Source organism: Dryobates pubescens, chromosome 8 (assembly GCF_014839835.1).
Source record: "Dryobates pubescens isolate bDryPub1 chromosome 8, bDryPub1.pri, whole genome shotgun sequence".
Classification (NCBI taxonomy): domain Eukaryota; kingdom Metazoa; phylum Chordata; class Aves; order Piciformes; family Picidae; genus Dryobates; species Dryobates pubescens.
This window is the reverse complement of record NC_071619.1, coordinates 22,084,285-22,109,908: the sequence shown is the minus strand read 5'-3', so window position 1 is coordinate 22,109,908 and position 25,624 is coordinate 22,084,285. Positions and strand designations below refer to the sequence as shown.

Below are 25,624 nucleotides of genomic sequence, written 5' to 3'. Positions count from 1 at the left end.
GTGATGGCTGGTGTGTAATATTCTATTCCTTGTTGTCAGAATATAAATTTATAGCACATACTAGGAATTGTTCTTTACATTTAGTAAGAAGGCATCTCTTCTCTTGGACAGTCATAGATATTTTATGAAGCTTGAATCTGGTCAGAAAACAGAATTTATTTATTTTTTTTACACTTGTATCATAATCACATGTAGAATTTCATGTCATGGCATTTTCACAACCAGTTTTTAATAACTAATACCTGCATGTATCTGCTTATAGTTATCCTTCAGATATTTTCTTCATACAATTCAAGGCCTAAAGAAGATTCAGTGTCTAGGATGCATTATATCATAGCAGTTGATTAGAACTGCATGCTTCTTTTTAAACCAATGTTCTGCAGCATGAGTCAGGCTTTAGATCTGCCCTTTGTCCTTCCTTTGCCTTTGTTCTTTTAATTTGTCCTGCCCCATGGTTACAGACTCTTGAGAACAGCATATTCCTGTGCAGTTTGTTCCTGGTGAATGCCAGGGAAAATTTTACAAGATGCTAGTTTGTAATTCTTTAGCAAGTAAAATTACTTTTTTTTTAGTTGTAATGGGCACTGTAAAAAACAAAGCCTAAGCTTCTAACCTTCAGTGCCTCCCTTCTGCAAGGATCACTTGCAGAGGTGTAACCTCCTATTTCAAGCGTTGTCTTGATTTTAGTAGCGTCATCAGTAAAGTAACCACTTCTCAAAACACTTCAGTATGTGGAAAGGATTACTGTCATTGCCTAAAGTGATATAAAGCAGAAAAGTTAATGTTTTCATATCTAGTAACTGTTTTTGTTATTGCTAGTGCCAAGCTTTCTCTTCTCAAATTCTCTAGTCTTCAAGACTGTCATAATCCACAGACAGTGCTACAAAGCTGTAGCAAAAAGGTAGTTTTTATGACCAAACACACAAGCTTCTTTAGGGTGTTGTTTTGGTGGTGGTGGTTTTTTTGTTTTTTTTTTTTTTTTTTTTTTTTTTGGTTGTTGAGCTGGTTGGTTGGAGTTTTTTTGCTGTTGTTTTTTCTGGGTTGGTGGATTGGCTTGTTTGTTTGTTTCCTTTGGATGATACTTCTATGTTTTTTGAAATAGGACCGTTGCAAATTTTATGGGCCATTTCCTGTAGACCATTGGTATTTACACAGTAGTTTCAGAAGTAGCAACCTGAAACAAAGGAAGGATAATGTGTGGAACAATCTGTGTTTACCTTAGTGTAAGATAAATTAAAAATTAATTTCTAAAGAGAGAATGGTCACTGGATATATTAAAGTTATTTTTCTCTACAGCAGGTTTCCCCTTGGTAGGTTTCCTTGTGTTTTGGGGTGTTTTTTTCAGGTGGTGCTTCCAGGCACAGCTGTAGGCAGATTTGGAGGATGTCCCTGCTCACTGCAGGAAGGTTGGACTAGATGACCTTTGGAGTTCCCTTCCAACCCAAACCATTCCATGATTCAGATAGTAGACTACAAAAGCACAGTCATCTCTCTTCTAACTTGTGCTTTAGAGAACAATAAGTTTGATACCCGCTTCTACCCAATACATTAGTTGTCTATGCCAACAGGTCTATTCGTCTCTTGCCTTTTTGCAAGCACCTAGTTCCTGCATAGCCAAAGGTAAAACGGAGCTCAGCTGTTGAGAAGGCTTGCTTTCTTCCCTGCATATGAGATTAATAGTTTCACATATGAATGGACTTTGAAAGCAAGTTTTTATCTAATTGTAGCAATGTTCCATAAGTATATCAATTGATTTGTATGGCAAGTTCAGGGAGGATCATGGAGGGATACACTGCAAGCATACACTTCTACTAAAATCATGTAAAAGTTCACTTGTAACATGGTTTAAATATCTTGGTTTCTCTGAAGTTACAACAGATCTTAACAAGGTATCCTGGAACTTGCTTGAACAGAATAATTAATCTTGGAGTAAATGTTTTATAGCAGACTGCACACATCTCCAGTGTTTCTGGTAACACAGAGTTGAGAACTTTTTAAGGCTACCTCAGACCAGGAGATAGCCAACTGCATCCTTCACAGAGATAGGCAAAAGTGCAGAAATACTGGAAACAGCACTATTTTTGTAGTGACAGCTTCTTTAGGACTTCAAGTTTTCACTCATGTTAGTCTGAGCTAGATGATGGGCTACCTAAAGGGCAGTTTTCTTGACAACTGAAGAAAAAATAGTTTTGCCTACAGAGAACAACTTTCTATAATCTTATTTTGCATCTAATAAGAAAAATTTGGTCAAGTAATAGGTGATATAGATGGCAGAGCACTGTACTCTCACTGAAAACAATAAGCTCTTTTGTGTAAAAAAGCTAAAAAATGTTCAATTGGAAAGCAGAAACATCTGCACAGGAAGGTAATGCATGCAACTGTGTGTGGCTCTGTGATTCTGAATACGCCTTCTCAGCACAATATGTCATCATCCTACTGTTTTGTCATGTAATTTGTGTTTCCAGATTTTGATGTATGCAACAGATTTATCAATGCACTGCAAGGAAAAGGGAGAAAATTGATAAAAATCTAGCTCTGTCAGAGAGCTGAGAGAATTAAAGGAATATTGTCATCAGAAAGCTGAGAGAATTAAAGGAATATTGTGAAATTAATTACTAAAATCAAAATACAGATTATGTAAACTAAACTGCTTGGCTCTTGCTATTTATTACTTGGGTACTTTTTCTGTAGAGATGTTCCAGACTCACATGGTAAATGGATTCTGCACCCAAATAGTTTCATCCATAAAATTGTATAATAACAAGATTATAGTACTATTCAAGATAAAATACAATAAGAAAGAAAAAATGTATCCCTTCTATAGTAAAAAAGAAGTAGGACATTATTTCAGTTTGAGCTGTACAAGGTGTGATCAGTAGCGCAGATAAGTACTGCCTTGTTCAGGCTTTCCAATTTGAGAGGAATGATTCAAGTGTTCACAGATTGATTTTATATATATGTCTGCATGCACGTGTGAAGAATCAACACCAGTACATATTAGTCTGAGTGGAGTTTCACTACTGTGACCAGTGGCAATATGACCAAGTTGGTTGTAAGAGCATAGTGTGAAGGTTACAATGCAAAGGAGTCACAGAAGTGGTTTGCCTTTGATTCACTCACTGTTTCTTACTCGAAATCTGAAATTTGTTTGTACTGTGCTCCCCGTTTCTATATTTGTCATTGTCACCCTTTAGTAACATTTCCAAAATGTTTTGAGATCCAGAATATTTCCTACAAGCACATGGTCCAGTCTATTTTTGTGTCTGCTTTGCATTGTACTCCAGATGGCATTGATATATTTTTAGCGTATACGTGTTTGTGGCTCCTCTGGGGACAGAAAGTAGCAATGATAAGCATATTCCTCGAAATGAAAGCTTTTTCAAGATAAAATTTGTATGTTAAGCTCAAAGCCAGAAAATTGATCAAGCAAGCATATTGTATATTGTGGAAGGTAATACCTCATATGTACACTTTTTTTGAAGAGCCTTTTCTAACTGAATGAGATAGGAGATGACTGAACAAAAATCCAGTCGGTATTCACTATGCTCTTGCTTGCTCTGGCTAAATTGTTGATGTTTTTTCCCTTTAGTAATACAGCTGTCATTAACTGGGATTAGATGAATGGTTGTGTTTATTTGTGTTGTTTTTTAATTTCATCTGGGATAAATCCTGTAAGAGTTGGCTGATTATGTGACCTTTGCCTTCTGAATACTGGCTTTAACTGAAAGGCAGATATGTAAAGTTGCCAAAGAAAATAATGCACAGTAAACAATTCCCTTTATGTACATAAACTACAGGAACTGTATTCTTTGTGAGAGTACCTGCTTATTCAAAGTGAACAGCATCACCATTTTGGGTTTTGGATCAATGTGTGTGGTTGTTTGGTGTATCTGAAAGAAGCTTATGTGGTAATATCCGGATAGAAGATGCCTTTTAAGCTCTAATACATCACAGATCAGAGGAGCATCTGCACTGCTTTCCTGCTTCTGTGATTTGTTTTGTCCAGACAGTTTGTCATACTCTTAGTCTGTTTTGTGAGGCTGAATTTTGGATGTGAATCAATTCTGTTTGTTTTGCGCTAACAGAAATGGACTAGATTATACTGAATTACCTTTGGGTGACAACATGTGAAGGTGAATTTTACATTATCCTGTGTACAGTTAAATAAATCTGCTTCCAAAGAAAAGTTCTGTTAAAGAAGGAGCTCTGATCTGTCTCTGCATGTCGATATTAGCAAAAAGAAGGGTAAATATATGACTGCCTTTGCTGTTAATGGATGCTGTGACAGAAGCCTGGACTACAGTACTTATGTGCAGTGCTCCTGAAGCTGAAGACACATAGTCATGATTCCCAGCAAGATTTTAGTCTACCACAATACTTCTGGGGGCACACGTACAGAAACTTACAAAACTACTCGAAGGCGTAAGAAATCTCTTGGAGAATTGTTCCCAAATGGATATCGTATCAAAGCTGGACATAATGTCCCTGAAAAGGAAGAACACCAAACTTTTCGAAACTCCTTGGTGTCTTGTTATAGGGTCGGCTCATACTGGGGTAAGGTCCAACTCTAAACAACTTCTTCAGAACTGTAGTTTGTGATTCTGTCTCTAGTGCTAGTATTATTCTTTACTAAAAATATATTTATTTTTGCAGCTTCAAAATGCTTCAGTATTTCAGTTGCTTTATAGGAAAAATTCCTTCCCAAACTCGCAGGTTGTAATGTGCTCATATCTCCCTCATCAGTGGAATTTTGTGTTGACCTAGAATCAACATTGAAGGATAGATGTGATATTCTGCAATTTTGGTGTTATGAAGAAATAATTGTTGTAATGCCTGTTGCTATTATAAAAAAAGTAAAATTTAAAAACATGAAACAGAGAGATTATTAATGTCTTTGATACAGCACAGTTTGAAAGCAATTAGTATACAACCTACGTAGATTATGAACTTGATGCAGCTTCACTGTCCTGGTTCAGAGTGTATTGATTTTTTTTTTTTTTCCCATGCTGTGGACTGTTTTCCCTGCTTGTACACTTGCATAACAAAAGCAGACAGATGTATCAAAATATTTTGGCTGTGTTGTTTCCAAGGAATTGCAGATTCTTTTCCTACCATGCTATTTCTTTGTGTCTTGTTCTTTGAGCTTTCAGTTTGAAACCTATCTACAGGAAGTAAAACCTCAGGTTGCCCTGCTGCACTATGTGAAGTCATTCAGGATAGAATTAATGTGCATCCTAAAAATTAGCTCTTTATTAGGTGTGTCTCAGCAAAGGTTCTGATTTCCTAAAGATGGATTTCAAAATTAAGTAAACCATATGATCTTAATGAGGTACAGGGTTGAAATAGACATTGATAGCTTTAGTGATGATCTCATTCTGATGAATGGGTGAACGGTTTGTCAGGAATGGTATTCATAGTCTCTGCTTATTTAATCCTTACACCCGTGTTTTGGACATGCTATTGTCAGTAAGCAAGAAAACACAATGTACGGCAGTAAGAAAGAGATTATATATCTTATTGATGATAAATAATCATAGAATCAGTCAGGGTTGGAAGGAACCACAAGGATCATCAAGTTCCAAACCCCCTGCCATGGGCAGGGACACCTCACACTAGATCAGGCTGGCCAGAGCCTCATCCAGCCTGGTCTTAAACACCTCCAGGGACGGGGCCTCAACCACCTCCCTGGACAACCCATTCCAGGGCTTCACCACTCTCATGGTGAAGAACTTCTTTCTCACGTCCAGTCTGAATCTCCCCACCTCCAGCTTCATTCCATTCCCCTTAGTCCTATCACTACCTGATATCCTGAGAAGTCCCTCTCCAGCCTTCTGGTAGGCCCCCTTCAGATACTGGAAGGCCACAATAAGGTCACCTTGGAGCCGCCTTTTCTCCAGACTGAACAGCCCCAACTCTTTCAGTCTGTCCTCATAGGAGAGGTGCTCCAACCCTCTGATCATCCTAATGTAATGCTTGAATCTGTTCTGGTAGATTGATCTCTTGTGTTGTTTGAAGGAGTATCCCAATTCCTGTTTCTGTTTTTTAGAATCTTGTTAAAGACAAATAAATTTGTTGTGATTTCCTCCTTTTACCCTTCACAGATGTAAAATGGTAATTTTCCTTTCAGGGGTTTGTAATTTACAGATAATCCTGCTTGCAGCTGTGTATGAATCCAGCAGAAAGCATCAGTCAGCAGACAGACAGAAAATATCAGACAGGAAAATTCCGCATTTCAGTACCTTTTAAGACAGTAAAGTCAATTAAAGCTTAAGATAATGTTGCCTGTTTTGTTGTAGACTTTGCAGAAAAATATTTTTCTACTGTAATTACATTGCTTCTTGCAGATAGTTTATTGGTCATGTTTATATTGCATCCATTTTAGTAAGTTCTTAGTAAAGAGTCAGAAAGCAATAGCACCTTACCTTACAGAACTGAACAAGTATGTAATGAAATGAATAAAAATACTCCTCCTATATTCTAGGTCTAGCCCAGTATCTTGTTTCTTATTGCAAAGATCACTGATTTTTGTAATATTTAAGACAGATTTCAGGATTTTGGTCAGTGTTTGGTTTCTGTTAATGACCCTTCAAAACCAGCCTAGAGATTGTGGATGTGTTAAGTTTTCACATCTAAATTTAATGCATAGAATTTCAGGAGGTAAGCATTTGATCCCTGGGAGTCACATATGGCTTTTTGTTGTTGTTGTTTGTTCCAGGTTGAACACACAGAATCTGAAGTAAAATTATACCACATTTGTTACCCAAGAATTTACATAGTAAAAATGATAGAATGCATTGCACACCTGTTAAGTTTTCAGTGTACTTTGGGAATGCTTCATTAGTTGTACAGGCAACACAGCTATCTAAACAACTTTCACAATAAGAAAATAATCCTGTGGTATATGTGGAAGTTCATACCTGCAACTCCAGTTATTGTAGTTGACACAAAAACTATTGACTAAAATTACTTGTCTCATATTGATAAAGCAATCTAGCTTGATAATCACAAAAAACTGTTTACTGGTCTAGAAATCTGTGTATCTCTTAGCTTTGTTCAGGGCGTTGCCACTGAAATAAACCCTTCTTGGAAGCATACTGTAGTCATCAATTTAGAGTCAGAAGACTGACAAACTGAAGGGACCTTTAATTTTATCTGTATATTTTTCCTGCTGTTAGAAGTATTTTCTAGGTAAATAAAATTATTTTGATATTTTTTATATAAAATACAGTATAGAAGATTGTATTCTATTCCAGTCAGATCCCATAAGAAAGTCTTGATAGAAAAACATGTGCCAAGAAAAAGATGAGTGACGTGATGGCAACAAACCAGTTATTTCCTGAGAATTCCATCCAGCAGTTTTCAATTAACTTTATTGGGCAGGATGAAATGTGCAAAATTAAGATAGACCTTACTGTAATATATAAAAAAGTTATCCTGTCTCAACTATTGATTTGATCATTTAAATGTAGAACAGTTTTGGAGTTATTCCATATTAAAGAAGAATTCCCTCCCCCCCCATCTATAAAATACATTCTCAAATGCTGCTGAGGAAGGAGAGATGTACACGTGTATGTGTAGCTGAGATAGCTATGGGAAAATGGGAATTCATGTTAGTGCATCTATTATGGAATTTTGCTTACTGATCTGAATGCACTGATAAACATCAAAAATGTCTATTCTTGGTGAGCTGATGGTCCTGAAAGGCAACACTTTTTTTTTTTTTTTTTTGGTTATGAGTCAGATTTCATTTGAAAACAGAGTGTAGCGTGGGAGATTATGTTACCGATTGCATGTGATTAGTTTTCAGAGACAAATCATTTTTAAAGATGTTTTGTCAATAATTATTCTGCAGTTAGACCCACCAAAATAATTTCTATTTTACTTGGTTTTATCTTATGTGGATTCATAGGAAGCCATCTACTGAATAATTTAAGCAGTTTTTAGCTTGATTACTGTTTCATTGCGACAGGGTTATTGCTGTGAGGTTTACTGTGTCTTCAGTTTATGGGTGCATCTAGGATTGGTAGTACACTTCCACACTTCACTAATATCGGCATCAGAATGAACTGTTTTGTGGACTTTTCCTTTAGGAATCTTTCAGTGTTCATCATCCCCTTGCTAAGTTCAAGGTTGTACAAATAGGTGTACATTTAGGGGCAGAACAATTGCATCTGAGTTCTAAGCTTAGTTTATTCTTAGCAGCTGCTTTTTGTAGTCTGTTTGAAGAATAAGGATGAAGCCTCTGAATTATCTGCAGTCATTCAAAATGCACATAAATTTGTTAAAGGGTCGAGCAATTGATGTGATGAAATATTTTATAGTGCCAAACAGATCATTCAAAGACATCGCTTTAGAAGTAACTACTCAAGAATAAGAATTCATTTCTCCCTCCTTTTGGTTCAGCCAGTATTAGTGGATGTTGCCAGTAGACCACACAAGGATTCCACATGTATAACCTGCTACTACAGGAGATGTGCATGCTGGTTCATTGTACGACAGAATTTGTCTCTTCTATGTAGAGTTGTTTCCACTGACTGACTCTTGGTGATAATAATGCTAAGGAGGATAAACACTGCAGGTGTGGTGGGTTTTGCTTGTAAGTGCTGTACTGATGCTTGTATGCTCAGTGCTTTACAATAAGACACTGAGCACCTGGAAACAAGGTTACTCAAACCTGCTGTTGTAGAGGCACCCACAAAACAGCAGCAGCCACCTGAAAATGGTGGATTTTTTGCAATTAATGTGCTCTCTTGACAGAATGAAATTATGGATTTGGATATCAGTTGGGAATATACTGCTGCACAACTAGTTAAACTATTTGGAGAGAAAAGAAAAATCTCCCCATGGGTAGCCAGGATATTTACATATACACTCACCAAGCTGGGGTGAGGACTTCTTAGACAAGATCCCATTCTAAGGTGAGAAGATCTGGCTGCCAGGCTGCTTCTGTGCGGACTCTGTTTATATCCTGTCTCTGTGTGGCTGTGGTCAATTTCTTACTCAGCTGGGGGCCTGAGTCCTCCAAGCACCAAAAGGGTATCTGAGCCCCAAGCACCAGCTAATATCTGCGGGCCTTGAGCTGATCCTTTATCATCTCCTAGCAAGCCTCAGCCTGGGGCGGGGGTACGGAAAGCAGTTGTACCCACCATACGTGCCATCTGCAGTTCTGACATTGGCCAGTTCTATGTGTTTTTTGTTCAGATCACTTTTAAGAGTTGTTTTTTATACTGTTCTGGAATATCTATCTCTTGGCAGTCAGGTGAAGTCACTGGTGACTGGAAGATGGGAAACATTGCACCCATTTTAAAAAGGGGTAGAAAGAAGGACCCTTGGAACTACTAGCTGTCCCTCTCACCTTTGGGTCTGGGAAGATCATGGAACAGATCCTCCTAGAAGCTGTGCTAAGCACACAGGGAGTAGGGAGATGATTATATGTAGCCAGCATGGCTATTTGCAGAACTTAATCTGTGATGACTTTCTTGTCTCATAAAAATTACATTGAAGCCATAGTCTTCTTGTTCTGTCATTTGATGTCACAGCAACTACAATCTCTTTTATGCATTGTAAGAGTTTGGATATGAAGTTTATGTTTATTAAACATAATTTTATTACTTTTTGTGTAGATCCCCAAATCCAATTTTCAACTTGTCATTGATCTCTAGAGGTCCCATAGTAATTAAAAAGAAACATTAGATTTATGTAATTGGAGTGATTTTTTTTTTCTACTTTATTAAGGCTACTTGTGAATCTTAGCAAGAGTAAAAATTTGATATAACAACTTCCAAGAATACTGTGGAAATAAAGCCTTGATTTAAATGCATCTCAACATAGATATCTTTACTCTGGAGGGAAACCTCTGAACTCCTCTGAGATTATGAAAGTTCTGACCAGGCTTATATGCTTGCTAGAACCTTTCCTTAGGTTTCTAGACATAAAAGTGGTTTATAGGACTGGAATTAGTTAAAATAGAGTGTGTGTGAGAAGAAGCTGTCCTGGGCCTATCTGTAACAGTCACAATACCCTGTTACACAATTTTTATATAACTCCTGGCTGTACTGTCCAATAAAAATTATCCTCAAAGCTTTATTTTATAAGCTGTGCATGTGTATGATACACAATGTACTTTTATTCATATGCCAAAGATCTGCAGGCAAATTATTTACTATCTGCATAAGTCTCTTTTAATAATTTAAGCCCTTAATCTTCCATAGTATTTTCTCTTGCACACACTCTCTCTGTGTATATTGTGCTGGCTTTGTAGTCATCTGGGAATTGCTGTTCACACAAACTGATTTCAATTCCAAAATGCTGTTTCTTTGTAAAAATAGTTACTTCTTTAATAGGCAAAGTGTCACTTATTCCTGTAGTCAGAGTCTGATGGAAAGAATTATAGCAAATTTGCTGTTTTAAAGCGAGTATGTGTCATTTCTCTGTTCTGCTTGAGATTTTTAAAATTAGGGTAGAGATAGGGAGTATTATTACAATAAAAGACTTTACGTCATTAAGATTTACCAATTTAATCAGGCATATATCCAGGTTATCAGATCTCTTGCCCATAATCTCTTAGTTTTCACTAAGCAATGTAGGAGCCTGGAGAGTTAAGGAGTTTCACATCCATATGTGTCATTGACAGCCTAGAAGAGAAGGACATGTGCGATAGGTCTGCCAATAGAACCTCAGTGATATTTTTTCCCCATAGCTTTTAGCCTGTATGCTAAATCTCATCCCATGGCTGCATACATAAACTATTAAGGAAATCATTTTAAAGTAATTTGCAACAGACTTGGTAATGATCTTGGAATCATTAAATATGGAAGAACATTTCAAAGGTATGCTACCTATTTTGATTTAATTGATCACTGTCACTGTAAGTAAAATGTTACTATAATTTGAATTATTCTTTACTAGATTTTTTTTTTCTTCTTCTTTATTGCAGGTTTAAGATTTTTAAGAGCCCTTAGACTGATACAATTTTCAGAAATTTTGCAGTTTCTGAATATTCTTAAAACAAGGTAAGACCTTTTCTTATGTACTGAATTAGTTGCATTGGTGACAACATGAATGGCTTAGGTTGCTGGTTACTTGAAATACTTAATGTGCTGATAAATTAAAAACAGAATGAATTACAGACTCTGCACTGATTAAATATTGCTTCTTTCCATGTAATCAGTCCAGAATACAGTTAGAAAGTATTTTGAGAAATAATCACTGTGGCTTTAATTTTCTTTTTTTTCTTTATTTAACTGATCACCCTTCTTCACATCAAAACATATAACAAATTAATTTTGCAGTGAAATATCTTCACATTGTGATTATTGTCATTAGCATTTCTTTAATTTATATGCTCCAAGTAACATTCTGGCTTTCACGGAGTCTTTGGGCTATTAATACACAACAGTTGTGCAAAAGCAGTACAGTTGTGAACAAATGCATAACTTTGAGGAAAACAAATGGGAACTGTCTCATGCTTTGCAGCTGGGGACACATTGCCTTTCATCATTGCTTAAAATGCTCTTCGTGAAGTATTGAATCCAGCTTCCAATAATTACTGTAAACTCAGTTCCATTCTGAAATCCTATGCTCTCTTCACCAGTTGATGGTGCATGTATAAGGGTTTCATATGCAAGTAACTCCATTTACTTGATGTATTAATTCTTAGTGTTATCACAGTATCACAGTAACTAAGGTTGGAAGAGACCCCAAGGATCATCAAGTCCAACCTGTTCCCCTGTGTTGGGGAAGTGGATCCTTGAGATTTGTAAGCCTCATGTTTACCTCATGGTAAACAACTATTTCTTCAACCCTTGAAACTATTCTTTTTGCTGTAAAACTCTCACACTGTCTGCCATCAGCTCTGTGGCTATAAGGAATCCAGGTCTTGTCAAACAATCAAAAAATGTACAGGGAAGATGTAGTTCAGTAGCTAAGAATACTACTGGTATGTTAAAAGACAGTAATTTGTGCAGAAGCTTAGAATATTCAGTGAGTTAGCATTTAGCACACAGAACCACCTCACCAGAAGAAATGACAATTAATGGTGAAGTCCCATAAACTGAAAGGATTTTAGATAAAGGCTAAAATCCCCCTCAGGAGTGGTGGATTTGTAAAGTTCAAGATCCATAAATGAAAGGATACTGCATTAATCACATTCAATGCATTCAGAGCTAGCTTGTTCAATATTGACCTGTTCAAATATAATTTATCTGGTGCAAAATTTACTCCTTGTTCAGAAATCATCATCTCTGTGATTCCTTATGTGAATGTCCAAACATCTGTAAACTTCAGATGTTGATATCAGAAAGCCTGGAAAGTTTTCTTACATGACTGTAAAGCTTCATTACTGAAGCTTCGTGACTGTGAATTTTCTCAATTTACTCAATCCCAGCAGATCATCACTAACACCATTTATTTGAATTAAATCCCCTTAGTGCCTCAAAAGATATTTTTCTCTCTCCCTGTTCCTGGTTTTGCAACAGAGAGATGTGTTTGGTCTATTTTGTACCTGAATTAATAACTTGAAATTAATTAAATAATTTGGTATACTGTTAATGTTCACAGAATATATGTTTTGTTTTTTTCCAAATGGATGAGTCAAAATAAAACATATTAATAGAATTATATTAGAAGAGTTTAGATACACAAAACTAATTTGACCATATGGGTGCCTTGGGTTTTATTTATTGTCTTGCATTAAATAAAATTTAAAAGCAAAAAATCTAAAACCTTATTTACTACCTCAAGTTAAGTAAAAATTGCTTTTCTAAATTTAAGCAGTGATTTCAGTTCCATACAGTGGTCTTAAACTGTTATTATTACCTTAAACTCCAATACTCTATTGTGTGCTTTTGTCTAGCTACTGCAACATCGTTTGGCTCAGGGATGGGTTTAAAAACCATGAAATAAAGATATTTTAGCATTTCTTCCAAGCTGCTTTTAAGAATGTAACAAAATTTTCAATGTAGTATTTTGTTTGTGAGCATGAAGACTAAAGCTGAATGTCAAGACTTGAACTACTGAACTGAGATAGCAAATTCAGTTTATTGTTATTATCTGACATAATAGTAGTGGAAAAAAAAATATGCTTTTTGTCATTTACAAAAATTTGGCAAAAGATTGTTTCTGAAAAAAATATGGAACTAATTCAAGTAGAGGCATTTGAGTGTGCATGGCATTAATGACAAGTAACAACTGTGAAGAAGGAATTCCATCCACCTTTTCCTCTCACCCCAGTAAAGAAAAGATTTTATTCTAACTTATACATGAGAATTACTCCTGAAATTAGAATTAGTGGCTGAGATATGAGGATTAATGGAGCATATATTGTTTATGCAATGGGTAGAAAAGCCATTCCAAACACTGAAATCCAATGGAAGAGTTGAAATGATGCAAAAGTAGAGGCAGTGAGGAGACTAGCAAAGTAATGTGGCAAAGTTAATATAATTACTACAATATCTGAAAAATTCTTAATTATGTTTGAAAACAATCAAAATTTTACGATGTCATATTAAAAGACTGTACTCTGCCAATATGAAAATAAATGTATTTTTGCCAGTGTTGGATATTTTTTGTTCCTGTGCTTGATGAAATAGAAGAAATTGTCAAAAATTTCCTTCACTGTTCTCTGATATTTCAACAAAACTACAGAGGCTTAAGCAGGGATCACAGTAAGGGATTTTGTACAGATGTTGGAAAAGCTTAAAGAGGAGGAAAATTTTTTTGACTAATCCTTCATCTATATTTAGACTCTGATAGAAACAGTGAGTATTTCATAGAGGAGAGATAAGATACAATGTTTAATAGATCTGCAAAAACTGTGCAAAACATATAATGTAAATATTTATTCTTAATGGCTGTATTACAGTAATATGTAGATACTGACACATTATTGTAACAAGGAATCTCTCCTGTTCTAAGATCAGGTGGATGATATTTAGCCTTTCATAATGGAGCTTTGTGTCAGAAAGACTTCTGCAATTTCAATATATAAACCTATTGGTGAGGGTCCTTTGCTGTCATTCAGTGTTATCACCAACAAAATATGAACCTTAATCAACCAACCATTAAGAAAGAGAGAAATACAGATGATGTGTTGATGTAGGTGAATGTTAATTATTTGCAAAACTACTGGTATATTATTTTTGAGTGCAGTATTCATTATACTATCTGTCATAGTACACAATCACATTTCTCTTCTAGTACCCACAGATGCCCAATTTGTTAACTGCAACTCTTAAAAATATTTTTAATGGAGCTGATCTTATTAATTTTTCAGGTTAATTTCTTTATTTAGAAAAGAATGCATTTTTATTGCTCCTTAAAGTAAATATAAACAGAAAATAATATTAACTCTACGGCAAAAATAGTACTGCTCACAGTGATAGTGATAGCACCACATCCATGCATCTTTTAAATACCTCCAGGGATGGTAACTCCACCACTGCCCTGGGCAGCCTGTTCCAGGCTGTTTACTCTTGTCCTGTCATGGGTTGCATGTGGGAAGAGACTGACCTCCACCTCATACCGACGTGATTCAAGGTAGTTGTAGAGGGTGACGAGGTCTACCCGCATCCTTCTCGTCTGAAAACTAAGCATTCCTTCACCCTCTCATAAGATTTCTTTTCAAGGCCCTTCACCAACTTAGTTGCTCTTCTTTGGGCACACTCCAGCATCTCAATGTCCTGTTTGTTGTGCGGGGCCCAAAACTGAACACAGCATATAATTTGGACTAGAGTTTGCCAAGTTTGGCTAGTGGGCATCTCTATATATACACTTTAAAATATATTAAAAATATATAAAATTCATTTAAAAAAAATTAATGTGAAGTATTAAATACTCTGTTTTCATAGGAATTTCCACTAAGAAGTCCATAAGAGTTTGTATGAGCAGAATAACACAGAAATTACTTAGGACTTTACACAGGAACTGTAAAATGTCTAAGTTATTTAATTTGGGATTTTAAAAAAAAAATTCTTTTTTTTTTTTTTTTTCATAAAAGCAGTATGGCTTTTACATTATGGTTTTTGCACACTATGGCTGTGATAGTTCAGTAATTGTTTGCTGTAACTGCAGGAAAATAGTCTTGCCCTGTGGTCATGTCTGCAACTGTTGATATGTGGCAAGTGTGCAACAACCTCTTGTGATAAATTTTTAAAGCCTCTGCAGGTTTGAGGTCAAAAGCACAATTAATACAGAAGAATCATATGAAAAGTGAAACAATCTTTTAAAATTAGTCAGTTTTGTGTAAATGCAGTGTTCAGCAGCCAGTGTTAATTGGCATTGCTCTTTAATTCATTGGACCTGCAAGGATGTATGCCAGAATATTTACATGTAACTAATTGCTTAAGTGTATAGTAATAAAAAATAAGGTGAGTGTACTGAGAGATTATTTGTGAAAAGCATTATTTATTTCTATTTGTTTGTGAGTATAGGTGTAGCTAAGGTTTCTATTTCTCTTACTGCTATCAAATGCATCGAGATTTTCCTTTCAAGCTGTGTATGAAATGTGATCTCTGCCAAGACAAAAGAATACATATTTTGCATAGGTTTTGGTTACATTTCTTAGGGAGCCTGCTTCTCTTCATAAATCTTCATCAAACTCTTTCCCAATAAAGTATGCATTTGTATACAGCTACATAATAAAAATGTGGGATGAATTCCAGTCTTAAGTTCTTGTTACCAGAAATTAACCTGGGTTTTGTTTGCTTTCAGTAATTCCATCAAGCTGGTGAATCTGTGCTCTATATTTATCAGCACGTGGCTGACAGCGGCTGGGTTCATACATTTGGTAAGTATATTTGAAAATACTTCATTGACTTTTTCTTGTGGAGCATCTGCTCTCTGAACTACTTTATTACCTGAAAATGCCATGCTCTGGATAACAAAGGGTGCAATAAAAAAGGCATCACATCTTCCCAAATTTTAAGCTCCCAGTTCAAAACTAATTTTGAATAGTAAGTAATGCATCATTAACCTCAGTAATAAAATATGAACCCTTGGAACTGTTGGAACTTCTTGACCAATTATACAGTACCAGTAGATGGCACTGTTTCCTAAACAGCTGCCTGGAGTGCTTCCTGTAAGGGGATAGTGGAGGTGAAGTTGTACTGAGGTCCTGGGTAATGGTTGTGCCAGAAGAAAGCAGTTCTGTTGTGTTTCCAGAATGGGGTAATGGGGTTACTAATACAGTATGTAGAAATTTTGTAGAGATTATTTCCTTCACTTTTGTTCGTAAATTTCACTATTATTTTTTTTGCTGTGGCTTTCAGTTTCAGTTCACTAATAATGTATTTTTATACTGGATTTTTATTCTGCACTTAGAATTTTTTAGGTATTGTTAAGTTAGATAGTGTTCAAGTCCATATGAATTCATAAATATGAATACACATATGTATGATAGGCATATGTCAGTTGTGTATTTTAAACATTTTAACCTAGTAGTTTTTACTGATTTGGTAAATATGGTTAAGTGTTGTCCTTTAAGTACATTTTATGATCCACTTAGACTCAGGAAAATGTCAACCTGCTAGTAGTAATAACCTATTTAGGGATGATTTTGGACTGATAGTGTAATTTAATGTTATTGATCTTAGTCCTGAGCAATTTCATTGACTTTACTTGAATTACCTTGTGCGGCATCCAGGCATAAAAGATTAAAGTCAGAATATTTATCGTCTTGTTATATTAGTCACTTGATTTTCACTATTAATAAAGATGCAGTGAAATTTTGTATGTTTAATTTATGACATACTTCTTATTCATAGATAACCACATATTTACACTCCACCTGACAAATGTATCTTTCTCTGTTTTTAAACAACAGCAACAAAAAAGACATGCTAATTTTATTTTCTAAGGCTTGGTTTGCGGTGGGTTTTGTTGGGTTCATTTGGTTTTCTTTTGTTGGTTGGAGGTTTGGTTTTGTGGTGGTTTGGCCCTGGCCTAGGGGCCAGATGCCCACCAAAGCCACTTTATCACTCCCCTTCTTAAATGAAGAGGGAAAAACTTAACAAAAGCCAGTAATAAGATAGAAGCAATTTAATAACAATAATAAGCAAAGCAACAGACCTTGTGGAAGCAAAAGCAGAGAGAGATATGTTAGTCTGCACTGCCCATCAGGAGGATGAGTATCGGTCTTGGGACTCAGGGGTCTCTAAGCTTGGTGGTTCCTTAGGAGGATAGATGCTGTGGACGAATCCCCCCACTTCCTTCTTTCACTTCATCCTTATATCTGAGCTAATGTCATGTGGCATGGAATACCGCTTTGGCCAGTCTGGGTCAGCTGACTCAGCTGTGTCCCCTCCCAAGATCTTGCCCACTCCTCAATGTACTCTTGGGGCAGGGAAATGTTGAAAAGACACATCCTTGATACTTATTCAACTGTATCTGAAACACTGCTATGTTATCAACTACTGCTGCAAAACACAGCACTAGGAAGATGCTGTGAGCAGAATTAACTCCAGTTCTGCCAAACCCAACATAGGAAATTTATTTTTTATTTGTTTGGGAGTTTAATTTTTCCTTTAAATTAAGCTACACTGTTCTTGCATAAGTTTCTCTATTCTGCTGTAGGAACCCTGAACTTCAAACTTCTACTGTGGAACAGATTTTAAAGGGCGTGCTATTTTCCTGCTGATAAATTTATAACTTTGTCACATACAGTAGCTGGCTTCTTGAAAAAGAAATAGCGTGTCACTTATGGCTTTAATAGCGACATAATGCTTTTAAGATAGAAGCAGTAATTACATTAAAGTAAGATGCACTCTTTAAAAGTTCCAAACAAGCTGTTAAAAAATTATTTTACCTAGCTGCATTATTAAGTTATATTATTTAGTAGTGAATGGAAAAGATAATTCCCATAAGTATTAAGAGTGACAAAGCTATGTATTTTGGCAAAAGGACTGTAGTTTTATAATTGGGGCAGAGTTAGATACTTAGATTCTTAAATCATAAGAAAGTGTCCAGAGAATCTGCTATTATGCCAGATTTTTTTTATATGTACATATATATATATATGTGTGTGTGTATATATATACACATGCACAAATGCATACATTAATAGAAGGAATTTGTTGTACAACTCTATTAAGTAATAATCTATTTTCTTGTACAATTTAGGTGGAGAACTCAGGGGATCCATGGGAAAATTTCCAAAATAATCAACCGTTGACATATTGGGAATGTGTTTATTTACTGATGGTTACAATGTCCACTGTTGGCTATGGAGATGTTTATGCAAAAACAACCCTTGGGCGCCTTTTCATGGTCTTCTTCATCCTTGGGGGATTGGTAAAAACTCTTTTATTATTAATAATAATTATTATTCCAGTTACCTTTATACTTGATTCTATACAGCTCAATACTGTAATTAAAAATAATATCTGGATTAGTGAATTAAAATTAATTATAACACCTTTAAATATGTTTAGTACACCTTCGTTGATGTGGTTTTTTTCTTCTATAGATAAATATTTTGGCAGAGCTTGTGAAATTAGTCCAGTTTAGTAAACTCAGAATTATTCTAATCCATTTAAAAGAGTAATGCATGTGAATACATCAAGTGCTTTAGTATTTCAACATATAATGTTGTTTGTAATGTAGTACATTTAGTGACTGTAGTGCATTTTTTGGAGGCTGCTATTGATACTTAAAGACACTTTGCGGTTTCAGATGTCCTACCCATCCTTCTGTGTTCCTTCCCAGAATTCCAACAAACACTGTGGCTTTGGACTGCCTTAAAGAGCAGCTTGCCTGATCAAAATGATGGCAAACTGCATTCTTTTTAATTTCAAACATCCTTTCATGTCATGTAGGCACAATTTCAACTCACAATTTATCATGTGGCCATAATCAGTGTCCTTTTCTGTCACTAAATTCTAGTGTTTCTTTGTCATTTCTACATAGCACAAAAGTTACTAATTGCTTTTTGTCAACTTTTATATGATGTATCAGTGCTTGTAATATTGTAGGACCTGTGGTAATGTTATTCTCTAAACCAGCAAGGTTTATTTTAATATTTACACTGTGCAAGGTAAGTGCTTTATGGAAGACTCCCAGTATATATCAAGCACCTACATTTCTATATTGTTACTTCACTCTCATATACTGATTTCACATATACATACATCTTCCAGAGGTGGTATGTATACCATTAATGTTATGAATGCTATATATGAGGCACACAGAGATGCATATATATGACTGTGTATATATATGAGCATAAATATATGCATTCTCATCTATGTTCATTGACATATGAAGACTAACACCATGTCAACTGGCAGTAGCTCTTTGATGTATCCAGCCACAAGGAAGCTGTTTGTTGGACAAAACATGGCAGAATATTTTTTATTTTCTTCTCAAAACCTTTTTTTTTTTTCTATCACATGTTATTCCAGTCCTTTTAAAAACATAAACTTCTGGAAAAAAGTTTTTTTTTGGGGCAGGGGAGGTGACCATTTTTGTTTCTTTTCGGGGGTATAACCCCTTGATTCCATCTTGGTTTTGTCTTATTTTGAATCCTAATGAAGTGTGTGTGGGGATGACTGTCTTTTAAAATACAAATGTAACAGTAATGATAACACCTGGGTTTGTTTTTTGTAGTGGAGCTTGGATAGGTTTTTTACTATCCCCTCTATAAGGAGAATTAGACATAACTATATTTTATGATTAGATACCAGTTTGAATTGATTTTGTTCTTGTTTTGTTTTGTTTGCCTATTTTTCCTTTTTTGACCATTTTCTTAATTTATAAGGTGTGTATCTTCTCCAAGATGAACTTTTACATTGAGCCCTTTTGTTTTGGTTGATAAGAACTTTTATATTTTTTAAATTTTCTTTTTAAACAACTTCATAGATCTAAATCTTTTGAATTTTCAGATCTTAAAGATACATCTCTTCTGAAAATATTCATCATCCCCCTTTCTTTGGCCTCTCTTTTTAGTCTTTTCTTCTGTCTCCTATCTTCTTCTTAGGCCATGTTTGCCAGCTACGTCCCTGAAATCATAGAGTTAATAGGAAACCGCAAGAAATATGGTGGTTCCTATAGTGCGGTTAGTGGAAGAAAGTAAGTATCCCAAGAGGCTCTGCTGCCTCTGCTGCAGTAGAACACTCTCTGCATGCCATTTTCTTTTTTTTTTTTTTTTTTTTTTTTTCTTGTGTTTTTGTTCCATGCATGTAGGCAATGTTTGCTCGCTACGTGCCAGAAATTGCTGCTCTCATCCTTAATCGGAAGAAATACGGCGGGACTTTTAACTCAACCCGAGGCAGAAAGTAAGTCAAAAAAGACCAGGTGTGGTTGTGTGACTTTGAAGAGACCCTGAAGGTGGTAACAGCTGACTCGCAGCTTATAAGACTGTATTCCTTGACGTCAGATGTTACCACTGAAAAATTGTCACACTGTAAATTTGAGACCTGGGCTATGCATGGTACAAGTCACAATATTTTGTCCCTACTTCAGGAGAACTTGGCTACCACTAAGACAACACTGACCTGTCTTGTAGAAAATGCTGCTATAGCATATGCAATTAGCTTCTGGAACAAGGATCACTTACTGCTTCACAGTTTGGAGCATCAGATTATCATGTGGTCATCTCTTAATTAAATGACAATGATCATTAAAATGATTTTCATAGAGTTCAGAAAACTTGGCTTTACTGGAGTGCAAAATATGATATTTATGTTGGTCAGGTTATTCCGTTACAGTGACTATGTCAGAATGCTGCTGTTTCTCTTTGTTCAAACAGCAGATACACATCTCATGCAGCTCCTTTTGACTTCATATAAATATTGCAAATACTTGATATTTTATAATCTTTTATTGGGGATTTTAAAGTGATTCTCTTCCACACACCATGTGAAACTCATCCTAAGAAGGGGATGTAGTAGCCTTAGTATCTATATAGTATGGGAAAAAGCCTATTGTGAGAAACACTGGTTTTACTTGGTAAATTTTATTGAACTATATTAGCTCATTACATTTCTATTGAAAGCCTGCTTATTTTTTTGAGCAAGCTTAAACCAGCTCTTTCTGGCATTCTCATTATCTAGACCTGCAGGGATACATCGTTTAATAAACTACTTGATGATATAGTAATTTCTTCTCTATATCACCTTTAGCCTTGCCATCTTTTGTTTCATTACATATCATTGTGACATTCACTGGCAGAGATATATTTGCCCTAAAAGACTAGTCATATAGAATCCTTTACATGTAACATAAAGATAGTACTTCATGGATCACATGTAATTAAATATCCCTCTCCTTACTTTACAAAGACATGATTTTGTTTTATTAATTTAAAATCATTACCTGTGAATTGTTTAATAAATGTGGGTTATGGCTTTATCAAGTCTGGGGATCAGAAGGACTATAAATGTCCCACAGAGGTATAATTATGGACTACCATTTTACATCACTGGGTAGACAAAGTGGGTTTTTTTAGATACAACGTATTATATTGTATGTGCAGTAATATTCCAGTAATTAGATGACACAATTGAAAATATCAGTACTTCCCTTTTTTGAGATATTCTTAAATATCTAACACTAATACTGGAAACTTGCATCGTAATTCACTTATCTAGATTTTTTAAAAGCCTTAATACATTCCTGAGATGGAATAGTATTATTAATTCCCCTAAATATTTATTTGTGACAGGGGCCTACTCAGAATCATATTATACTCATACTTGATTTCTAAAAACCAAACCCTTTTCAAACAGAACTTACAGCTCTGTTTTTTGAGGCTCTAAAGGAGTTACAACAGAGGGAAATAAAGATAAAAACTGTTTTACATACACAGTTGTAGTTTCCCCCCTTCTCCATTGTCGCTAGTACCAGCATTGCTCAGTCATCTCTGAATTTGGACCTGATCTTCAATCAGAACCTCACATTCCAAAAAGCTGAATCTCAGGTTGCAGGCTTCTGCTAGCTTTGGGGCTTGCTTCATTTTTGGTGTGTGGGTTTTTTTTTTTAACCTTTTGTTTTTGTCTTTATTTATACATGCTCTCTCTTTGGTTTTAGCTCACTCTGTTGTCAGGGCTTTCTCTGCTCATCTCTACTGCCCATATAGCTTGTCATTTGAAACTCCTCTCTCTCATCAGCATACAAGCTGTTTGAGTTACTTTATGCATTGTTTTCTGCTTCAGTTACTCATTGCTAAGTAGTTTAAAGATGTTCTTTACTCATGTGGGTCTAAGCTTGGGAACTGCACAGTGGAAAAACATTAGCACCCCTTGTTTGATGTTGCTTTTGCAGTCAGTAGAGCAAGATTGATGAAATGTTATGTTTGGCCAATTTTTTTTTTCATTTGTAATTCAATGTTTAGATAATGGATTGTCAGAACCGATGTTTTCCTTTGCTTGGGATATGTACATGTGGTAGTAATTAGTAATGTAAGGTCTTTAGTTGAGCAACTAAGCATAGATTCTGGCAGCAAATGTAATGAGAAACTACAGTTGTTCTATTCCCAACACAGAGTTCCCAGATAAAATTAAATACATGTACAACTTAAAACAGCTAAATTGAAAGAATTGTTGAAAGATGTAGTTTCAGCTTTTAAAATAACAAATTTGTACAGTTTTTAACTTTCTCCAAAACAGATAAATATATGGAATCTGCTTTGTAGCATTTTTTTATATATATGTTTATACATGTTGCCACGTGAACTATGTCTGTGGAATAACATGCTTCTGTATGATGATTAAACATTTATCTTTTAACAATTACACTACAGCAATACTAAACCTTTGTATAGAGTATTAACTTTTGAAATATCTAGAATTGAATTCATAAGAATTATTTCTACAAACTGCTTACTAAACATAACAAACCAACACTCCAACAATTTCAGTCAGCCAATGGAGTCCTCAAAGAACTTGTAAACCGTATAGGAATTATTTTGCACAATAAGCAAGCTTACTGCTCTCTTGGAAGAGATGCATAGATTGAGAATTTGGAAACAGAAGTAGTTTATAGGCAGTATGGAATTGCCAGTGGTTAAATTTACTAGATACTAGGTAGTTTTGTTCAAAAGTCCATGAGGAATTTTTAATTTCAAGTGTAATTTATGGTCTCTGCTTTGCAACATATTTTTGTAATGAAACTTCTAAGCTCTTGCAGAATGCAAAGCAGGAATTTGATTTTATAGGATTTTTTTTATTGTTTCATTTATTTTTATATATATATATATATATATATACACACCAAAATACATACAAATAAACCTATTCAAAAATGTGACTGAGACCAAACATCTATATTAAATGACAAGCAGGGCAATGACTCCATCACAATCACAACCTAGTGCAAAAAAAAAAAAAAAAAGTTACAAAAATTTAATAATCCTTATCTTGAATTTCAAATTTATAAGCAATGAAATCTGCTGTATAGGTAATGAAAGTACTGCTAAACAACTTTCTGCTGCTGTTATAGATCACCTCATCAGCAGACTAATGATTTTTAATATGTGCCTTGATACATTAGAATCGGATGGTCAGTAAACAAGAAAAACTGTCCGTTGTACATTAGTTATGCACAGAACAAACCCCAATTGCTTCTTGCTAAGATCACTACTAAATAAAATGATACAGATAAATCCATAAAAGAATTTCGTGAAGAAAACAGACACTGAAAATTAAATTGGGAAAGCATTTTCATCAGCAACAATTTAATTGTTCAAAGTGCACCTGTTTAAGTGTGTAACGTGTTTAAATGGAGAGGGAAAACCCACACCGTTTATTACAGTATTATAAAAATTCCATACACTTCAATTTAGAAAATAATGTATAATTACATATCTAAGCAGAGGGAGTGTGATGCTTTTCTGTTTGCTTGAGCTTTTTCATCAGTTACAAACTGAAATGGTATATAGCTTGAGTATTAATGATGTTTTCTCTTAGCCATTAGCTGGTTCTCTACACCCTATCAAACGGCCACAACATTTAGCTCATTTCTTCTTAAAAGTTTCAATTTGACTTACTCTGTTTAGGCTCTTCCTGTAACCCATCTGTAGAACCTATCTGAAGTGTTAGTATTCAAGGGATTGTTTTAAAGTGATATTTTTAACTTGAAGTAGCACAGGAGGATGAAAAGTTATCTGCCACTGTTACTGCCATAGGTCATAGACTATTGGTTTTTTTTTAGGATATAGCAATAAACCAACAGATTATTTCATGCATGTGTACCTCTGGAAGGCTGGCAGAGGCAGTGACCGCTTTGGGTTTGAATGATTTTCTGAATCACTCCAACTAACCTCTTAACTATGAAATTCAGGCAATAAATCATGTGAGACAAAGGTTTTCTTCAAGAAGTTTTTTGGTTGGAATGCGTAGGATTCTGCTGTAGTACACTTTTTGTGATATTTGGAAGTTACACATTCAGTGCTAGACAAAATAGGACTTATAATATCATCTATGTTATAACTTCCTTTAAGCAAAAAATCCCACAACAACAATCAAGGTTTGTGTGTTTGTAATGTTTACACAGGTCAGGTCTGAGATTTAGTTAAATAACTGGATTTGCTTTACCTCTACTAATTTATAATTGACTTTTATTCTCTATTTACTAATCTACTTGAGAATTGGTTTTGCTCTGTTGTTTCATTTCTGTATGTGTTCATGTGATCAGACTGGATTTTAATTCTGTGAAATATTTTCTAGTTGAAAAACATTAGCTTACTGTAAATCAGCTTTGCAGAACATATGGGAAAAACATGTGTAAAGTGCTGGCCTGAAAGAGGGATTGTATAACTTAATGATTTTTTTTCAGCATTTACATTGAATTACTGACTTCAGATTCCATGTGGTGTTATTTTTTTCCTTCTTCATGCAAACTACTATCAAATCCAATGGAAATTGTTTATGAGATGAGCAAGCAGAACACAGCTTTACATTAATAGATATTGGCAGAAAGAGAGATGATTTATTATTTTATATACATGTATGTGTATATATAAACTACTTATATTGTCCCAATAGTAAATACTCATTCTTTATACTAAACTGTTAGATTTTAAAAAGCCATCCAGAGGCATTACTGTAGTTAATGTATAGGATTCAAAACTGTGTTTTAATTAAATCACATTTCTTTACATTATAAGCTATTAAAAACTCTTTTTTTTCCTCTTCTGTCATGATCTGCTCTGCTTCCCAGAAGTTTTTTCATATTTCTTATATTTACAAGCCATAAATTAACAAATCATCAACATATCAACAGGAATAATCATCTGGTAGGCATTCCTTCCAGAAGGAAACATGGGATTCAATAACTAGACTTCACAGGGAAAAATAAAAACTGTGGACAGATAGATATGGTAAACAGAAAGACAAACAGATAATTTAAGTTGACAGGCCATCTTGGACTCATTAGACAATGTGATTAAAATTAGAAGAAAAAAACATAAGGATTATCCAGCTAGTGTGGCAAAGGTCCATTTGCTGCAGTAATGAGAGGCATAGCTACAGTGACATATTATTATATTAAATAATTCAATACAATATATAAGAGATTATTTTCCAGTGGGATGAGAATATAGTAAGAGAATGTGACATACATTGCATTATGATTCCCGAGGTGTCTCTGTTTCCCATCTGCTAACCATTGTTCAAATGAAGTCTCACTTAATGAT

At 35.0% G+C, this 25,624-nt stretch overlaps 1 protein-coding gene across 36 annotated transcripts in view; it reads left to right on the top strand.

Moving 5' to 3' along the window:
• Window positions 1-25,624, top strand: part of KCNMA1 (potassium calcium-activated channel subfamily M alpha 1) — a 417,239-nt gene that overhangs the window by 248,097 nt on the left and 143,518 nt on the right. For 31 of the 36 annotated variants that reach the window (XM_009897627.2, XM_054163278.1, XM_054163271.1 and 28 more), the window contains 4 exons: window positions 10,937-11,012; window positions 15,709-15,784; window positions 18,115-18,285; window positions 19,970-20,061. In XM_009897627.2, the coding sequence (XP_009895929.2) occupies window positions 10,937-11,012; window positions 15,709-15,784; window positions 18,115-18,285; window positions 19,970-20,061 (415 nt within the window). Of the gene's footprint in view, window positions 1-10,936; window positions 11,013-15,708; window positions 15,785-18,114; window positions 18,286-19,969; window positions 20,062-20,175; window positions 20,268-25,624 lie in introns of all 36 variants that reach the window. The other 5 variants (XM_009897628.2, XM_054163264.1, XM_009897623.2 and 2 more) reach the window with 1 other exon arrangement.